Consider the following 21,616-nt stretch of genomic DNA (forward strand, 5'->3'; position numbering starts at 1 on the left):
ATAAATGACCTATCGGGTCATCACATTCTTCACCTCTAAAACAAACGTCCATCCTCGAACGGACATAGAAAGGTACCTGGACTGGTAAAAAAGTGTGGATATGTACTCCGCATGTTCGACTCGGACTCCCACGCGGCTTCCTCGATCGTCTAACCTCTCCACTGCACTCGAACTGAAGGATAATTCTTAGACCGCAACTGCCGAACCTGCTGGCTTAGAATAGCCACCGTCTCCTCCTCATAAGTCAAATCCTTGTCCAATTGGACTGAGCTGAAATCTAACACATGGGACAGATCACCATGATACTTTCGAAGCATGGACACATGGAACACCGGATGGACTGCTGACAAACTAGGTGGCAATGCGAGTTTGTATGCCACCTCTCCCACTCTCTCAAGAATCTCAAAAAGAACGATATACCTAGGGCTCAACTTGCCCTTCTTTTCGAACCACATCACACCCTTCATTGGAGAAATCCAGAGCAATACCCTCTCTCCAACCATGAATGCAATATCACGAACTCTACGGTTGGCATAACTCTTCTGCCTAGACTGAGTGGTGAGAAGTCGATCCTGAATAATCTTGACCTTATCCAAGGCATCCTGAACCAAATATGTACCCAACAATCAAGCCTATCCGGGCTCGAACTATCCAACCGACAAACGACACTGCCTCCCATATAATGCCTCATAGGGAGCAGTTTGAATGCCCGACAGGGAGATGTTATTGTAGGCAAACTCCGCAAGTAGAAAGAACTGATCCCAAGAACCCCTGAAATCTATAACGCAAGCGTAAACAATATCCTCCAATACCTGAATAGTGCGCTCAGACTGTCTGTCCGTCTGGGGGTGAAACGCTATACTCAACTCAACTCGTGTGCCCAACTCATGTTGTACCGCCCTCCAGAAGTGCGGGGTGAACTGTGTACCTCGATCAGAAATGATAGACACGGGCACAATATGAAGACGGACGATCTCGTGGATGTAAATCTCAGTTAACCGCTCTGAAGAATAGGTAACTACCATTGGAATAAAATGTGTCGAGTTGGTCAACTAGTCCACAATGACCCATATCGTGTCAAACTTTTTCTAATTCCGTGGGAGTCCAACAATAAAATCCATAGTGATACGTTCCCATTTCTACTCGGAATCTCTAACCTCTGAAGCAAACCACCAGGACTCTGATGCTCGTGGTTTACTTGCTGACAATTTAGACATCGAGCTATATATGCAACTATATCCTTCTTCATCCTCCTCCACCAATAATTTTGCCGCAAGTTATGATACATCTTGGCAGTACCCGGATGAATAGAATACCGGGAATTGTCGGCCTCCTCAAGAATCAACTCACGAAGCCCATCCACATTGGGCACACAAATATGACCTTGCATCCTCAAAACCCCATCATCTCCAATAGTAACCTACATGGCACCACCGTGCTGCACCGTGTCCTTAAGGACAAGAAAATAGGGATCATCATACTGACGCTCTCTGATGTGCTCATACAAAGAAGACCGAGCGAATGTGCATGCTAGAACACTACTGGGCTCTAAAACATCTAACCTCATGAACTTATTGGCCAAAGCCTGAACATCTGCTCCAAGCGGTCTCTCACTAACTAGGATATACGCAAGGCTATCCATACTCACTGCCTTTCTACTCAAGGTATCGGCCACCATATTGGCCTTCTGGGGATGATATAAAATAATGATATCATAGACTTTCAACAGCTCCAACCACCTCCTCTGCCTCAAGTTGAGATCTTTTTGCTTGAACAAATACTGTAGACTCCGATGATCCATGAATATCTCGCATGACACGTCGTAAATATAGTGCCTCCAAATCTTCAGCGCATGAACAATGGATGCCAACGCTAAGTCATGAACACGGTAATTCTTCTCATGAACCTTCAACCATCGCGATGCATATATAATCACCCTGCCATCCTGCATCAATACTACACTGAGCCTGATGCGAGATGCATCCCAATACACCGTGTAGGATCCTCAACCTACGGGAAACTCACACTCATCCGACCATCTGAACGGGGCACCTTTCTGGGTCAATCTAGTCAATGGGGTTGTTATGGATAAAACCCCTCCACGAACAGGCGATAATAACCGGCCAAACCCAAGAAACTCCGAATCTCTATAGCTAAAGTAGGTCTAGGCCAGTTTTGAACTGTCTCAATCTTCTTATGATCCACCTTTATGCCCTCTGCCGGTACAACATACCCCAAAAATGTGACTGAGTCTAACCAAAACTCACACTTTGAAAACTTGGCATATAACTGGCTATCTCTCAGAGTCTGAAGAACAATTCGAAGATGCTGTTCATACTCCTCGCGACTGCGGGCGTAGATCAGGATATCATCAATGAATACAATCACAAAAGAATCCAAGTAAGGCTTGAATACTCGGTTCATCAAATCCATGAATGCTGCTGGGGATGACATCACTAGGAACTCACATCCGAAAAGTCGTCTTAGGGATATCAGATGCCCTAATCTTCAACTTATGGTAGCCATACCTCAAATCAATCTTTTAAAACACCTTGGCACCCTGAAGCTGATCAAATAAGTCATCAATCCTCGACAACGGATACTTGTTCTTGATAGTGACCTTGTTCAACTGCCGATAGTAGGCACAACCAGATATGAATCAAAATAGGATGACACGTAGGAGTAAGTAGATCCTGGATCAAATAGAACTGAAGAATATGTATGGAAAACTGGAACTATACCTTTGATAATGACGTTAGATGACTCGGCCTCAGGCCTAGCTGGGAAAGAATAACATCAGGGTTGGGGCCCACAAGTCTTAACTACGTCTCTGGGACGGCCTCTAGCTAGCTATCCCCCACCTATAATGGAAGGACCTCCTTCTCTAATGGCCTGACCTCCATCTCTGGCTGCCTGACCACTGCCTCTAGCTGGCTGAGCGGACGGTAGAGCAACTGGTGCTAGAACCATGGCACGAGTACTATGTTGTGTCATACCGCCCAATAATCTCGGACAGAACCTTCTGATATGACCAATACTACCACACTCAAAACACATATCCTGTTGTTGTGGCTGTTGAAGCTGAAGTTGACCGAAACGGGCCGAATAACCACGGTGATAGCTCTGAATTGGAGGTGCACTGATATGAGCTGATGGTGTACTATAGTCTGGCTGTCTAGAATGAAGCACATAAGGATCACGTCTCCCTGAAGTACTGTGAGATGCCTCAAGCACTGAATGAAATGGAATGGGAGGATGGCATCTACCAAAGGTACCCCTGCCTCCAGATGAGGCACCACTAAAACTACCGGAATGACGAGGCCTCTTATCTGACACCGACCCCCTCTCCTAAGCACGAACTAACTCGATCCGTCTAGCAATATCTACGAACATCTGGAAAGAAATATCACTCCCGGTCTCCTTGTCCATTTGTAGCCTGATAGTGAAAGTGAGCCCATCAATAAATCTCATCATTCTCTCCCTCTCAGTAGGAAGAAATATAGTGGCATGGCGAGCTAGGTCCACAAATCGAGTATCATACTGTGTGATAGTCATACTACCCTGCTGGAGACGCTCAAACTGCCTGCAGTACTCCTCTCTCAAGGTGACAGTAATGAACTTCCCTAAAAATAGCTGTGAGAATTGATCCCATGTAAGTGTAGGTGACCCAGGTGGTCTAGTCAACATATAATCTCTCCACCATCTTCGGGAAGAACCAATTATCTGAAATGCTGCAAAATCGACCCTATTGGTCTCAACTATACACATGTTATGCAACACCTCGTGGCAATGGTCCAGAAAATCCCGTGGGTCCTCAGAAGATGTACCACTGAAATGAAGAGGAAAGAGCTTGGTAAACTTATCCAACCTCAACATAGCCTCAGAAAACAAAGTGGTCCTATCACCGGCCTGTGCCGCAACAACCGGGTGCATTACCCCAACTGGCGGGGTTGCTGGAGTCTAATACTGGGGAGCCACCTGCTCCGAGGTGTGAGTAGCCGAAGTCTATGCTCCTCCCCCATCCCGAGAGATGGCTAGTGCAACCAGGAATGTACCAGTCTGGGCCACACTCTCCATAAGGCCCACCAAACGGACTAGAGCGTCTTAAAGCAATGGGGTGGCTATGAACCCCTCCAGAATTTGAGGTGGTCCGACAGGTACAGTCTGAGCTGGAACCTCCTCCTAAAAATCTACCTGAGGCTTCACTGTGGGTGCTACTACTCGAGCTCTGGGCTGAGCTCTACCTCTACCTCTTCCTCTACCTCTGCCTCTGTTGCGACCTCGACCTCGACCTCTGCCCCTTGTCGTAGATGCCATAGGGGGCTCCGGCTCCAGTTCAGCTGTAGATGCAGTGTGTGTTCTCGCTATCTACGAGAGAACAAGAATAGAAGGGTTCAATCATCAATGATAGAATAAGGCAGATAACATATGAAAAGCAACTCAATCCTCGAAATCAGTACACCAGAAATACCAATTCTCAAAATCTCGTACGAAAGCACTGAAGCCAACACAATATAATAAGGAATACAAAACACACAATCCGTTGCGACGCGCAACCCGATCCCACCGTACAAACATGATCCTCTCTTAATTTACCATATTAATATAAATAATAACAAGTAAAATCTGTTGCGGCGCGCAACCCGATTCCACCATATAGTCAGAATCAATATCATAATCCTCATTTATTTTACCATATCAATCCTCCCTTATTCTATTTGTTGGGGCGTGCAACCTGATTCCGACATATCAATAACAATCCTCCCTTATTTCACCTATTACGGTGTGCAACCCGATCCATGAATAAAATCAATAAGTGCAATTAATTTAACAACTTGAATCACAAGAATCTTTATGATTGACGAATATCAAAGCAAAACCAAAAAAGAATCTCCCACCAAAATAAGAAATGCTACAATTAGTACTGAGCAACAAGACAAGCCAAATATATGACAGTTAAAGTGTACAAGTAAGATAATTAAGGCAAGTAGCAATTTATCGGGAAAGAATGAACGAAATTACCATTTTTAATACGAGAATAATAAATGAAAAGTAGCAAGTTAAGTCATAGGAAGCAATTAAAGTATGTAACAATTAAGACATGGAATAAAATAATTAGTGAAATACGGGTAAGCATGGAAACAAGTAATTGATGGCGTATATACATTTGTCACCTCGCATATACACTGCTACACATAAAATTCACATAGCACATAGCTCAAGGGTTCCTATTCCCTCAAATTAAGGTTAGACCCAACACTTACCTCGCTGCGCAAGCAAATCAAAGCTCTACCGGGGTCTTTCCTCTAAACTCCGCCTCCAAACCAATCAAATATAACCAAAATTGACTCAATAACATCAAATAATGCTAGGGAAATCAATTACAAGACATAAAGTTAAGATCTTCACATTTTACCCAAAAAGTCAACAAAAGTCAACCTCGAGCCCACTTGGTCAAAATCCGAGATTCAGACCACAACCCAATTACCGATTCACCTTCGAGCCCGATTATATAATTAGTTTCAAAATCTAACCTCAATTTGAGATCTACATCTTAATTTTACAAAAATCTTCAATTCTTCCCAAATCCCTAATTTTCTATCATGAAAGAACATAGATTAAGGTTAGAAATTAATGGGTGTTAATCGAAATAGAAGGAAACAAGTTAAAGTACACTAACTTATGAAAGGGTGATGAAATTTCTCTCCCAAATTGCCTCAAGGCCGAGGTCTGATGAGAAGATGGTGAAACAATGGGTGAAATCCTAATTTTTGGAAGTTTAAATGACTGGGCGCCAGGTGTTCATCACGTTCACGAGACACCTGACGCGTTCGCGAAGGGCACTGCCCAGTTTGCTTACGCGATCATGAAACACTCTACGTGTTCGCGTAGGCTTAGCCCACCTCACCTTCGCGTTCGCGAGCCTGGGCTCGTGTTCACATATAGTAAGTTCCTCTCCCAGCCCCCGCCTCCTAACACTACGCGTTCGCGATGGAATGGCCGTATTCACGAAGGGCAGACTCCCCACTGCTATGCGTTCGTGATGAGTAAATCCACCCGAGTCCCAAACTACTCTTCACGATCGCCAGAGTTTCTTCGCGATCGCGAAGAAGCATTCACCAGAAACCAGCAGAAACTAAAACCCGCATTTTCCTAAGTTCAAAATCATCTGTAACTTAACTGAAACTCACCCGAGCCATTGGGGCTCCAAACCAAACATGCACACAAGTCCAAAAATATCATACAAACTCGCTCGCGTGATCAAAACACCAAAATAACTCCAAAAACTACAAATCAGACACCAAAACGAATGAAATTTTCAATGAAACGTAAGAACATTTAATTTTTCAACCGGACGTCCAAATCACGTCAAATCAACTCCGTCTTGCACCAAATTTTGCAGACAAGTCACAAATACTGAAACGAACCTATACCAAATTCTGGAACCGTAATCCAAATCCGGTAGTAATAAAGTCAACCTATGGTCCTACTTAGGAATTCTTAAAACCTTTAAATTGCTAGTTTTCAACATATTACGATAAATCAAGTTAGGGACTTCCGAATTCGACTCGGGTATATGTTCAAATCCCAAATTATGATACGGACCCACCGGGACCGTCAAAATACTGATCTGGGTCAGCTTTTATAAAACGTTGATCGTAGTCAACTCAATTGAGTTTTAATGCACGATTTCGCATTTTCATCAATTTTCTCATAAAACCCTTCCAGAAAAAGGACACGGACTATGCACTCAAATCGAGAAAGGATAATTGGAGCTATTCGAGGTCTTGAAATATAAAATAAAGGGTAAAACTATAAATGCCCTATCGGGTCATCACAGAAGGAGAGGAAAATTTAGGTACCAAGGTGATGGCAGTGCTGTTCATTTATTTCAGTAGCTTCCTAGTTTCTAAAAAACTCAATACATAAGCATAAACCTTTTATTTGACCACAACCCAAGTTTTAGTAAAAAAAACTCTACTGGATAGCCATCAATTCCTGGAGATTTGTTTCAGGCATATCTTGTATTGTTGCATCTATCTCTTCTTTAGTTACTTCCTGTATCATAGAAAATTTATGTTCTAGACTCACACAAGGCTCTTTTTTTGTTAACTCAGAGTTTGGACATGGCATCACCAGAATGCATTCACCCGTGGCTTCCATCTGTATTGGATCTGTTAATTTAATTTGAGTGTCAGTGTATACATAAGAGATGGTTTTTTTACTTATTCTGATCTTCCACTGTGCACGGAAGTACTTTGAGTTTGTATCTCCACATGATATCCAGTAGGTCCTGGATTTCTGTTTCCTAACTTGCTCCTCAATGATGCTCCATTTATCTATCTCAGCCAACAAACGTTTCTCTTGACCAAATAAACTTTGACAGAAAAGTTGTGCAAGGATAGAGACCTGAACTACTTCCAAGACTTGTCTAGCTTGATTTAATCTCTTATCATAGTATGTCATGTAAGTATTCAACTCTTTCAGTTCGTATTTCAGTAGCTTCAATATCTTCTATATGCTAACCATAGCTTCCCCACTTGAATTTTGTTGCCATTCTCCTTGTGATACTTCATTGAACTCAGGATGCTCCATCACACTAACAAACAGCTTAAAAGGTTTTGGGTGAATACCTTTCTATTTTCAGCATTTCATGAGAATAGGAGAATGATCAGATACCCTTTGATTCAAGAAATCAGTCTCTACATCATTTCTAGCATAAACTACTGAGAGCAAAATAGTAAACTGGCAGTTTGTAAATTAATAAACTGTTCTTTTACTTCTATTATTTTTTACAAAGTTATGACTTTTCCAAAAGAGCCAAATTTTACCATTTACTGTTGCAGGGTAATTATAATAGTATCTTCAATTCTTAGCTACCTTTTGCATGATCTTCTCTGCTTTTATTTCTTTGATTCTAGTTTCAACACACCAGATAAGGTCAATTTTATTTTTTTCCATAAAGAGCTTCAACTTTTTCTATTTTGAGAGACTCAACCCTCTAATGTTTCAAGTAGTAATGATAATGTGGATTTAATTTCTCCATATCACATACATTTCCTACCCCTGTAGTGCTTGACACTTCTTATCTTAATGCTTCAACCCTGTTTGAAACTTGTATATTTGTAGCACAGCTTACTGGGTCTGTATAATCTTCTCCCTTGCTCTCCTTTATGTATAGTATCTCTATTAAGCTCTTTACTTTTGGCGCTTACACTGCACTGGACTGCTAGATCAAGTTGCCCATCAAGTACTGCCTCAAAAGCCACTGCGATCTGCTTTATTTTTCCATTCTGATCTGGTACCAAAGCTGCAGTATTGTATTATTCTATCCTTCATTTTCTATTCAAATTTGTCCTTTAACTTGCCATACTGGATCACTGATCTTTGTTTTCTTTCTGTTTCTTCGTCTCTTTTTCTTGGGAGCCTCTTTGAACTCATTATCCTCCTGCTTTGGTGCATTTTTCCAATAGTTAGCGGACTCATGCCCAAATTTGATGCAATCAATACAAAACTTGGGCTTCCAATCATAAGAGACCTACTGTTAAAATACCCCAAAAGGAGTAACAATTTCAATACAAATCAGCAGTGGGTGAGATACATCCGCCTCCACCGGCACTCTTGCATAAGAGATCTTTTCCAAATCTATAGTGAACTTATCAGCCTACAATAGTTTCTCCACCCCACTAGCTAGTTTGCTTAAAGATTCACTTGACTAATACCCCTACTGGAAGTCCCCAAAACTTAGTCCATAAAGAAATAGTGCTCAAGTATTCAGGATCAAAATAGAAGTCAATTTTCCATTGCTTCAATATAAATAATTTCTTGTGGATAGTATAGGGGGCAGCTTGCATCACCATATCTTTATCCTCTACTGTGTGGAATCTGAATATATAGTAATTTCATCATAATAAAGGATCTTAGGTTTTTTTATAAAGTTTCACACAGATGTAGTATAATTGACCATCGATCGTTCATATGGATAACCAAGGACGCATCCAATCAGTACAGAAATCCAATATTCCCCCTGCGACTTCATATCTTCCTCGATAATTTTCACCGTAAGCTTACCATCCCACATAAAAGGAGGCACATAAGACAAGGGTTACCCATATGCGAGCTGCGATTGTTCTTCACTTCAAGGATCTCCAAATTTTCATTCCTCTCACCAACTAGAGTCGGAGGTGCAAATGTTCTTATTTCTGAGAACTGGAGTCTGCGAGGTGCATGAATTTCCTTCTTCACTTTCTCAGTGTTTCCTCCTCGCACGAGGGAGCTCCATTTTGTATCTTCAAATTCAACCTCGAATTCACCTTCCTCTTCAATCGATTGGAATTTTGGAGGTAGGAAACTAATGCATGATTTTTTATAGCAAATATAAATATTACCATTGACCTCCAAAACCAGTACAAAATAAAGAGCACCTAAGTTCTGAATGCAGACTTTAGGCCTCAACAAAATATAGTAATCCTCTAATTACACCGTATATCCTGAACCTGCTATATTTCTGTGCTTTCTTTGATGCACTTAGCATCTCTACTCTTTCCTTAATCCCCCTTTTTATTAGTCTTATCAGCTCACTACTATGTACATTTACTTCATGAAATAACTTCCAATTTCTTGCTCTCCAAGTATGATATATCATTGTTGCACATATGGCTGCTACTAGTTCCTTCTTAAACACCTTCTAGTGTTTCTTTTTTATAGATTCCAGCATGATCTTTGCATCAGTAACTTGTACAATTATCCCTATCCATTGCAGCACAGCCTGTCATACTGACTTACTCCAATCACACTCCTTGAATAGTTGTGCATTGGTTTCCAACACCTGAGCATTGCATAAACAACAACTGGAATCCACCACCTGAATGTGGAGTTTAAGCATCCTTTCTTTGGTAAGTAATCTTCCTTGGACTGCTAGCCACATAATGAATCGATGCTTTGGCTGGGCCAAGGCTGTCCATACTAGTGTAGCTACATCAAACTTGTTGTATTGGCCAATGAGGGCAAGGTAACTGTGAGCGATTGAGTACTCTCCTTTGCTTGTGAGCTTATACCTACCTTGAATATACCAATCCTGCATTACCTCCTTAAGAGAATTCAGTTTCTTCCAGTACCAACTACAGTCTAGGGGAGGTTTTTGACTCCATATATTTGGTTCAGACTTCATATATACCCCATGAACCCATAGAGACTCCTTGCACATTAACAGTTGCCACATCAACTTCCCCACTGAAGCTATGTTCCAATCCTGCTTCCTTTAATATTTAGGCCTCCTAGTTTCTTTGGGCAGCACATTTATTCCCAAGCAATTAGTGCCACTTTCTTTTTATCTTCACTCTTTCCTCACAGATATTCTCTACACAATTTGTCTATCTTTTTTAAGACACTTTGAGGCAAAATAAAAACAGACCCACAAAAACTGTGTATAGAGAACAATACTGCATTAACAATCTACAGCCTGCTAGCATAAGAGAGATGCTTACCATATGTAACAGTGATCCTTTAAGTAATCTTGCCAGCTAACATTTGGCAGTCTATTTTACTCCATTTCTTAGGGGATATTGGCAGCCCTAGATATCTGATAGTAAATGTCCCCAATGAAAAACCTGTAATGGCTAAAAATTCTTCTTTTATGCTCTCCTCCACCCCAGCTATAAAAATACTGGATTTGTCCAGATTAGTAGTCAAACCTGAGACCATACCAAAGTGGTTCAGAGCTTTAATAACTCTCTTAACTGAACTTACATTACCCTTGCAGAATATCATGAGATCATCAGCAAATATAAGGTGAGTAAGCCTCAAGCCTTTGCACATTGGGTGGAATCTGAAGTCAGGGAGCATGCTAATTGTCTTCAATGCTCTAGATAAGTATTCCATGACTATAACATATAGTAAAGGTGACATAGTATCACCTTGCCTCAGGCCCCTTTTTCCTGCAAAGAAACCATGTCCCACACCATTCACCTTAATAGAGAATCTAGTTGTTGAAACACACACCATGATCCATTGAACAAATATGTCTGGAAATCCAAAGCCTATTAAATCTTTCTCAAGAAATTCTCAACTCACCATATCATAAGCTTTCCTCAAATCAATTTTCATCAAACATCTAAAACTTGTCCTCCTGTTGTAGTGTCTTAACAGGTCATGATAAATCTACACATTATGCATCATTGATCTCCCCTACACAAAAGCTGAGTGGTTATCAGCTATCAAGTAGTTCACATAAACTTTCAGCCTATCACAGATCAGTTTAGATATACATTTATAGAGGACATTACAGCAGGAGATTGGTCTGAATTGGCTAGCATTTTCTGGCACATCCACCTTAGGTATAAGAGCAATACTAGTTGTATTAATCTACTTGAGTAACTTCCTATTCTGAAAAAATTTAAGCACTGCCTCAGTTACTTCCTGTCCTACCACTTGCCAGGCTGCTTTATAAAACCCACTGCCATAACCATCAAGACCTAGGCTTTTATTACTACCAATGTAAAATATTGTTTCCTTCACATCTTTGTCCCCAAAAGGTTTCATTAGTTTCATCTATTGTTCTGTTGACAGTATTTTACCGTTCTTCAGGATACCTTCCACTGCTTTAGTTCTTGTACTTGAATATTTCCCCAATAGATCCTCCTAGAAATCTACAAACATGGTTGCAATTATATCATGGTTTTTCTGTCAATTGCCATCTCCATCCTTCAGTTGTGTAATAGTTTGCTTCAACTTCCTGTGTTTTATTACTGAATAGAAGTAACTGATTTTATTATCTTCTAATCTAATCCAGTTGGCTTTACTCTTTTGTTGCATGTATACTTCTGTTAAGATGGAAGTTCTCCTGAATTATTTATAGACCTCAGTTTCTCTACTTTGCAGAGCTACATTCATAGGGCTCTGTTGCAATTGTTCCTGAACTTGCTTAAAGTGTTCTCTTGTCCTCTTCTGCTTCTGCCATAATACTGTGAATTAGATGAGATTGTAGTCTCTTCAACTTCTTCTTCAATAGCTTTAGTTTCTGCACCACTCTGTACATTGTATATCCTTCAATATTCATGTCTCACGCGTCTGTGACTGTTGCATTAAACTGATGATGGTGTACCCAAATGTTACTAAAGTGAAATGAACCTCTATTTTCATATCCTCTCTCTGTAAAGGATACCTTAGCCGGGCAGTGATCACTAATTCCCTCAGCAAGGAATCTAGCATTACAAGTTGGCATTTTATCAGGCTATTCACCATTTATAAAGATCCAATCTATTTTGAAAAAGATCCTCTGCTCGTTATTTTTATCATTCCAAGTATATATAATCCCTTGAGTAGGCATTTCCATCAATCCACTTTCTTACACACATTGCTGGAAATCAAGCACCACTGCCCAAGTTACTGCATTCCCTCCAATTCTATCTGTTGAGTGTAGCACTGAGTTAAAATCCCCCAGTACTAGCCATGGCTTAGTGCATCCCCTGATATGCCTCACTAATTCTTCCCATAACTCCTTCCTTTCTTCCTTAGTGTTGAAGGCGTACACATAGGATATATCAAACTTCAGCTGCATTGGGATGAAGAACACCTCACAAGTCAAAATCTGAGGTGAGATATGAACAACTTTTATCACATAGTAGTCTGGTCACCATGTTATCCAAATTCAACCATTATAATGAGTTTCTAGATTGCATAAGTACTCCCAACCAGCAAACAACTTCCTTGCTATACCATCTAGTTTGTCTTTTTTATTTTTGTTTCAAGTAGGCCTATTAAGCCAACTTTTTCTTCATTGCAAAGAAGCTTAATATCCTTTTGCTTATTAGGGGCATTGAGCCCCCTAACGTTCTAACTAAGTAAATTATCCATTCCCCAATTGAGGAATAGATTATCCTCCCACATTTGGCATTGTTGCTCTTTTTGAACACTCAACATGTGTATCATTCCTATGTAGCACCTGAAAAGAGTTGGAACTCTCCATCTGTGTAGTCTGCTTGATCATAATCTTGCCATATTTGAGTGGAGTCTGCCAACTTGACCCCTCATCTGTCTTATTTTTCCCAGTTGCTTGAAAGTTACCAGTTTTAGTAGGTGAACTATGGTGCTTTCCTTTGTCTCCTCCTTGTAATTTGTTCACGAGGTTGTTCATTCCTAACTTCTGTTTGCCCACCCCCCTGCTTTACTCTAGTTTCTTCATTTTGGTTCTGAACTTTTGGTGCTTTCTTTTTCAATCTACATACCTCCTCTGCATGTCCATACTTTGAGCAATGACCACATATAGTAGGTTTCCAATCATAGCTAACTTTCTATTCAACCAGCTTACCCTTCTCATTCCTAAATAATATCACATCAGGAAGCTTGGCATCCATTTCTACTTCAATCAGCAATCGTGCAAAGTTTAGTCCATTCCTCTTTTCTGTATTATGATCTACCATCAGAGGTTTACCAAACAAACTACCTATTTTGCTCAATCCTTTAGGGCTTCATTACTTGAAATTCAGTCCTGGAAACCTAATCCATATTGGAACAGTCTGCAACTCCTCTCTAGTGAATTCCAAATCTGGCGTCCATGCTTTGACTATGAGAGGTTTGTTGTCAAAATGGAAAATTCCACCCTGAATCACCTCCTGTTTTCCTATCTCAGTTTCAAATCTAACTACAATCACTCCATTCTTTAGCATAGCAATCCTATCTATCCCATACTTTCCCCATAAACTCTGAATGTATCTTTGTATAACCGCAAAAGGAGGATGTTCCCCAAGGACATAGCAAATTACAGCATTCCACCCCTAATGCCATCCAAGTCAATTTCTCCAATTGAGGACTCACCTTGTTTCTTAGGAGCAACATATTCTAACTTGTAACCTGCGCTTGCAATTTTAGCTATGTCAAAGCTATCCCACACTGAATCTGATCATTAAAACATTTCTAGTGCGACAAGAAATTCGTTCATTATACTTTCATTTAGCAACCAACATTTTACTTTGCTAATTGTCATTCCGATTGTTAAAAACCTTTAATGATGAAAACAGATCTGGTTATTACCAGTATTTAAAATGTATTTTGTGGGCGAGCCCTGGGTTAGAGGAGTATCATAGATGCATCGAGGCGTACTTAGGGGGGCTTAAGTACCGCGAGGCATAAGTCTTAACATTCTGAGAGTTACATTTGGGGAGTAATCCCCAAGACCTTTTATAAATTTGAGCCAAAATTACTTAATGTGTCTTTTTTTTTTAAAAAAAAAATAGATTTCTAAAAGTTAACTTAGAGTAAATTCTCAACGTAAAATATCAGAAATCAGAAGTTGTTTTCTAATTGTTTAACCTAATTGCATAATATTTTCTTTTTGTTGTTTAGCGAGTAACAAATATAATTTAGAACTTTGTCTGTGAAGTGCAAATCATAAAGCAAAGAGTTTTGCTCTTCAATTTTAACTCTGCTTCCGCACTCGTATTTTTTTTTATGCTTCAATTTTTTCAAGTTCTTTTGTTGTTGTTTTTTGCATTTTTTAATTTATTATTTTCAAGTTAGTTTTTGGTTTGAAAATTTCTTATGATAACGCTCAAGTTTAGTATTATTTTGAAGATTCTATTCTGGCTATTTGTATTATAATGAGTATTTGTGAGTTATCTAGTTTAAGGTTTTAAACAATAACTTTATATTATTGTCATTTTTATTCTTTGAATTATTAGGAACTAAAATATCATTTTATAACTTTAAGTATGTTCCATCATAATCATGTTATAAGTGTAATGATCACGTTTTCAATTTTTTAAGTAAATTGTTTTTGTAAGGTTCATGCACATATTAGCATGTTTATAACATTTTTCCTACTAATTTTATAATTTTCTTGAATTTATATAATTTTAATGTAATTTTTTTTATATATGTATTTTATTTATTTATAAAATATTAAAAATTCGCACTACTAGGCTTACGCATTTTTCCATATTAGATAAAAAATCTGGCCTACGTCCATACCTTTTAGAACACTGGTCATTATAAGTGCTTTCAGCAATCAAATTTATTTTTCTATCTCAATAATTTTCAATATATATCTCAATATAGGGATCGGCTAAAACGTATAAAACTCAATACGATATTATATTGATTAAATCCTAATAAAAGAGACAATAAAATTGTAGGATATACAAATGAAAATATATTTAACAACCATTGATATAACATAAAATAGGTTCCTCCCTGTACAAAACAAAAAATTACTTATCGGTGCCAAATTAGTTTGTCAAATGCATCCAAGACCTCCACATCTCAACAAGAAAAAGCTGGTACTGTGAAGTCTATTTGCGGAATTAGAAAATAATGGTATATGTGAGACTTTTGAATAAGGGATAGCTGATTTTGCTAAGTATATATAGGCCTTTTTCTTAATATTTTAAAGAAAAGAGTCTCAATTTATTCTTGAATTATTGGTTATACCGGGCCTAGATTCATATGGTGTAATGCTAGAGGCAAATGGAAAAGAATATGGAAGAGGTTAGATAGAGTATTTGTGAATCATGAGTGGACATCAAAGACTTCAAGGTTCAATGTAAAACACATGGCTAGCACAGGTTTAGATCATACACCAATGCTAGTTAGATGTTCCACAACTGAAAATGAGGGTATCAAGTATTTCAAATTTTTGAAGTTCTGGACTGAACAGCCTAACTTCATATCATTTTTTCAGTCAGCCTGACAACTGGAAGTAGAAGGCAATACTATGAGGAGATTCCAGATGAAGCTTAAAAATCTCAGCAAAGTTCTCAGTGTATGGTCCAGGGAGGAAATTGGCAATGTTTTTAGCAAGGTCAAGGAATAGGAATCTAAAATATAATAGTTAGAGGAAGAATATATTGATAATGATGTTGAAGATGGAAGAGCTGAAATGCATAACTCAAGCTGAGCATACTAGATGGATCAAATATGAAGAATCAATATTAAGATAAAAAGCTAATGTTAGATGGCTTAAATAGGGTGACACTAATAGCAAGTATTTCCATGCTATTATTAATGACAGGAGGAGAAGATCAACTTTGCATAGAATAATGAACCAACATGGAGAGTGGATTACTAGGGATAATCTCATTTCAGAAGAAGCCGTGAATCATTTTTCAAACCTTTTTACATCTGAAGGAGTTACCAATCTACATCATTTAGACTGTATAAGCAGGTGATTACACAAGATGACAATGAAGCTTTAATGGTCATTCCAAATGAAGAAGAGATTAGGATGGCTATTTTTGATATGGACCCAAACAGCGCACCTGGGCCTGATGGGTATGGTGGCTCTTTTTACCAAACTTGCTGGGAAATTATCAAATCTAATTTAGTCAGTGTTGCACAGTTATTCTTCAGTGGAGCTGCGCTAACTAAGTTCTACACTAATGCACGTTTAGTCTTAATTCCAAAGGTAGAGAATCCAACAACTTTTTCATATTTGCGAACAATTAGTCTCAGTAACTTCACCAACAAGATCTTGTCAAAAATCATTAGCAATAGATTGGCACCATTTCATCCCAATATGAGAACCAAAGTGGATTTATCCACGGAGGTTAATTACAGAAAATGTGCTTCTTGCTCGGGAAATTATCCATAGGATGAAATACAATTAGGAAGGGGGTAATACAGTCATTAAACTTGATATGTTAAAGCATATGACAGAATGGATTAGACAATTCCTCATGGCCACTCTGAGAAAATTTGGTTCTTCAGAAGAGTAAGTAGACTTGATATGGAGATCAATTGCAAATGTTTGGTATTCTATTCTAATAAATGGTTCAAGGAAGGGATTTTTTCATTCTACAAGAGGCTTGAAACAAGGTGATCCTTTATCACCTGTGTTGTTCATTATTGGGGCAGAGGCCTTGTCTAAACTACTCAATCAGCTATCCAGTTATCAAGATTTTAGGGGGGTTTCAGTGCCAAGATAAGGACCACAAATCAATCACCTAGATTATGTTGATAATGTGATTATCTTCTTAGCTGGTAATGATTCATCTTTAAATTTGATCATTCAGCAACTCCAAAAGTATGAAATATGTTCTGGACAATTTATTAGTATAGATAAAAGTTGCTTTATGGTGCATTCAACTATCTCCGGTGAAGACATTCAAAGAATAAAGGATATCACAGGATACAAGTATAAAGAATTTCCTATAACTTACTTGGGGTGTCCATTGTATGTGGGAGGAAGAGGATTTCTTTCTTTAATGATTTAATCACAAAGATTGTGAGAGAAACATCTGCATGGCAAGGAAAATTTCTATCAATAGAAGGCAGAGCTATTTTAATTAAACATGTACTGCAGTCGCAACAAATTCATCTGCTAGCAGCTATGGAGCCTCCAATCACTGTTTTCAAGCAGATTGAGAGATATATGGCTAAATATTTTTGGGGTTCTTCTGAAGGAAAACAAAGATATCAATGGAGTTCTTGGGTCAATCTATGGTATCCAGTGGAAGAAGGGAGTGTAGGTTTTAGGAGTTTGATGGATATCAATGAAGCTTTGGCTATGAAAAGATGGTGGAGGTTTGGGACATGTGAGACCTTATAGTCTACTTTCCTGCAATACAAATATTGTACGATTGATCATCCAGCAAAGAGGAAATTGAGGACAGGGCAGTCACATGGATGGAAAAAGCTCATGCAAGTCAAGGATAAAGTTGAAGACAATATGTTATGGAAGATAAATTTAGGCAATTCTATCTTGTGGTGGGACAATTGGATAGGTTTTGAGGCCATTGCTCAGGTCATTCATTATAATTAATCACCGGCTAAACAAACTATTAATGATATCATCGTAGATGGAAGATGGAGCATTGGTTATCTACAACTACCTGAATACATGACTGGACAGATTTTATCCATTACCATTAGAGATCACAGGAAGAATGATTCTCCTATTTGGATGCCAACTTACAATGGCAAATTTACTGCAACATCGGGTTAGAGAAAAGCTAGACAAGTTAGGGACACATTCCCCTTTTTCAGAATATTTGGCATAAACATTTGCCTTTCAAAATGTCTTTTCTCATGTGGAGACTTTTAAAGGAAAAATTATCGTTCGATGAAGTTTTTCTCAAGTTTGGTCAATAATTTGCCTCCAAATGTTTTTGCTGCAGGATACCTAAAGGAAAAACAATTAATCACACATTCATGACTAGAGAAGTAGCAATCAGACTATGGAAAACCTTCGGAAATTCCTTGGAAATTAAATTGGAAGATATTCCCATCAAATTAATGATTTTAAGATGGTGGTCAATGAAGCCCAAGAATTTTATTCATAAGGAGATTCTGAGGATTACTCCTATAGTTATCTGCTGGGAGATATGGAAGGCGCGATGTGTAGTCAGATATGGATCCTTTAGTGTTTATGTGGCCAGAATACTCCATCAAATACTCTCACACCTTAGATGGTCTATTGCAAAGAATCTGAAGAAGGATTGGGGCAACCAATGGGATGTCATTTGCCAACAAATTTTTGCATTTGTTCCTACTGTTGAAACTATTATTGTTAGATAGATTAAACCAGTTATAAATTGGTTTAAGCTTAACACAGATGGTAGTAGTGATGGAGAAGGGAATATGGGATCGGGGGCATAATTAGAAATTCTAATGGTGCTTTGATTATGGAATTTGTACAACCACTGGAAAGGGGTAGTAGTAACTTAGCTTAGGCTAAAGCAGCATTGATTGCAGTTAAATGGTGCACCGACCGGGAATATCGCATTTTAATTTTAGAATGTGACTCTTTGATCTTGGTTAACATGCTGAAAGGCTTGTATGATCCATCTTGGTAAATGCAGGACGCAATTAAGGATATTCTACCACTCTTACAATCTTGCGAGTTTTCCATCAAATATCGCTACCGTGAAGCTAATCAAGTAGCAGTTGTATTGGCTAAATGGAGCATCATTCCTGGGAATTTTATCTTTTATAATGGGAAGGATCCTCCCAATCAAGCTACAGGCCCATATCTTATGGATAAGATACAAATGGCTACATTTAGACACAAGGGAAGAAGGAAATTTGTTATTGAATCCATGTAATTTTCTGTATAGCATTTTTTGAGAGCTCATTTCATACATAAGTAGAATTTCTTACGTACATTTGATATGTGCTTTTTGTATATTGGTAAGAAAGCTACTTTGTATTTGTTCTATTAACAGTTATAAGGATGGTCTTTTGGATGTAATGAACAAAGATCAGGTGGAATGTCCATCTCTGTTATGTGCTATTTTTGCTAGGATTATATAAAAGGAAGGCGCCATTTAAAGGCGTAAAATTTTACAAAAAAAATTATTGATTATAAAAATATTACATCCTTGTTAAAAAATGATTGATTCATTTCTCTTTCTCTTCTAACTCGACAAAAGAAATCAAATGTATATACCATTATACACATAAATTGCCAGGTGTCATTTTAACCCTCTACCCCCTTAATCTCCATCACCATCAAGAATGAATTTCTTTGAAATTCAATCCTTCTGTTTTTATGACTAGAAATTCTTTATTTATTTTTATATATTCAATAACAAAAATAACAAAAACAACAACAACAACAACAACATGAACCTACCCAGTATAATCCCATATTGTGGGGTCTGGGGAGGATAAAGTATACGCAGACCTTACCCTTATCTTGTGAAGATAGAGAGGCTATTTGCAAAAGCCCCCCGGCTCAAGAAAATAAGATAAGAACAGGAGAGCAGTAATAAGAAGGTCATGTCGGAAATATTAAAGATAAAAACATTAACAATAAAAAATAAAGAATTAACATAACCTACCAAGGAGAACAACAGATGCTACTGGACACCACGAATAAGAAAATACTAAAATGATAATACTAGTGCTGGTATGTAAAACAAAAAGCAAACAACTAAAACAAACATAGCATATGCAGAGTCCTGAACTCGATGGCCTACTAACCCTCAACCCTAATCCTCGACCTCCATAATTTCTTATTTAGGATCATGTCCTCAGAAAGCTGGAGGCATGCCATCTCATGTCTAATCACTTCTCCCCAATACTTTTTCGGCATACCTCTACCTCTTCTCAGACCCACAATAGCCAACCTCTCACACCTCCTCACAGGGGCATCTGTGCATCTCCTCTTCATAATCCCACATCAGCCTCGCTTCCCTCATCTTTTTTATCACAAATGTCACTCCCACCGTGTCCCGAATAACATCGCTCCTAATCATATCTCTTCTAGTATGCCCACACATCTACCTCAGTATCCTTATCTCTACTACTTTCATCTTCTGAGCATGAGAGTTCTTGACTGGCCAACATTTCTCCCCATACAACATAGTTGGTCTAACAACTACTTTTAGAACTTATCTTTAAGTCTTGGTGGCACCTTCTTATCACACAAGACACTGGATGTGAGCTTCCATTTCATCTATCCCACTCCAATACGATGTGTGACATTATCATCAATCTCACCACTCCCTTGGATTATTGACCCAAGATACTTGAAACTCTCTCTCTCTTAGGGATGACATGTGTATCAATCCTCGCTTCCACATCTGCCTCATGGATTATATCACTGAACTTGCTCTCTAATTACTCCGTCTTAGTCTTACTCAACCTAAAGCCTTTAGACTCCAGAATCTCCCTCCATACCTCCAGTCTCACATTAACTCCGTTGTGCGTCTCATATATCAATACTATGTCATCTTCAAATAACATACACCACAACACCTCCCCTTGGATATGTCGCATCAATACATCCATCACCAAGGCAAAAAGAAATGGACTAAGAGTTGATCTTTGGTGCAACCCCATAACAACCGGGAAGTACCCTGAGTTTCCTCCCACTACTCTTACTCGAGTTTTGGCCCCATCGTACATGTCCTTAATCGCCCTAATATATGTTATAGGTACACCTCTTGCCTCTAAACATTTCCACAGAACCTCCCTTGGGACTTTATCGTATGCTTTTTCTAGGTCAATAAATACCATATATAAGTTTCTATTCTTTATTCTATACTTCCCCTTTAGTAGGTGATTCACTAGCGAAGCGAAGGAATGGCTAGATCAATCAAAGGGGTGACGAGCTCGAAAAACACACTTAAATTATGCTCTCTAGTCAAAGATAGTATAGTATAATATTGTATCCACAGGGATTGGAGTTAAACAGTATTTCATAGTTTCTAGCTTGGTTGCTATCCAGGAGAATCAACAATTAAGATTTATATGACTAATAACTAAAATTAACTCAGATTCTAAAGCTACTGAGTAATGACAATCACAACAAGGAACAAGCAAAGAAGTTATCAATGGAAGAAAATAAGGGTTGATAGGATAGGTGAAAGATAATTGTTTGGGATCTAACTCTAGATAATTCACTTCTAATGTTCAAGTGAGTCTCTCGAATTCACTCAATTATTAGTTCAAACGTTCAGCAAAAACTCCTCTCTCGATTAAGTTTTAACCTCACAAGATGAACCAATTTAAGCACGTGAAGATATGCAAGAATGCGTAGTGGATTGGTCTTTAGGAGAATCTCTCTTGATTATCCTCCTAACTAGGTTTAATCAATGGTTCAACTAGTCTCTTTCGATTACTAAGAAAAATTAATGAACTCAACCACTAATATAATGCAAAGATATCACAAGTTATT

The 21,616-nt window shown here is 38.5% G+C and overlaps 1 protein-coding gene across 1 annotated transcript; it reads right to left on the reverse strand.

The window, feature by feature from the left end:
* Window positions 1-2,850: 2,850 nt before the first annotated feature.
* LOC138910103 (uncharacterized) lies at window positions 2,851-3,933 on the reverse strand. Its single transcript, XM_070201326.1, has 2 exons — window positions 3,365-3,933; window positions 2,851-3,277 (listed from the first exon to the last, which is right to left on the reverse strand). Exons 1-2 carry the CDS (start codon window positions 3,931-3,933, stop codon window positions 2,851-2,853), a joined length of 996 nt encoding a protein of 331 aa, XP_070057427.1.
* Window positions 3,934-21,616: the final 17,683 nt, after the last annotated feature.

The sequence above is a fragment of the Nicotiana tomentosiformis genome, chromosome 4 (genome assembly GCF_000390325.3).
Source record: "Nicotiana tomentosiformis chromosome 4, ASM39032v3, whole genome shotgun sequence".
NCBI classification, from domain to species: Eukaryota; Viridiplantae; Streptophyta; class Magnoliopsida; order Solanales; family Solanaceae; genus Nicotiana; species Nicotiana tomentosiformis.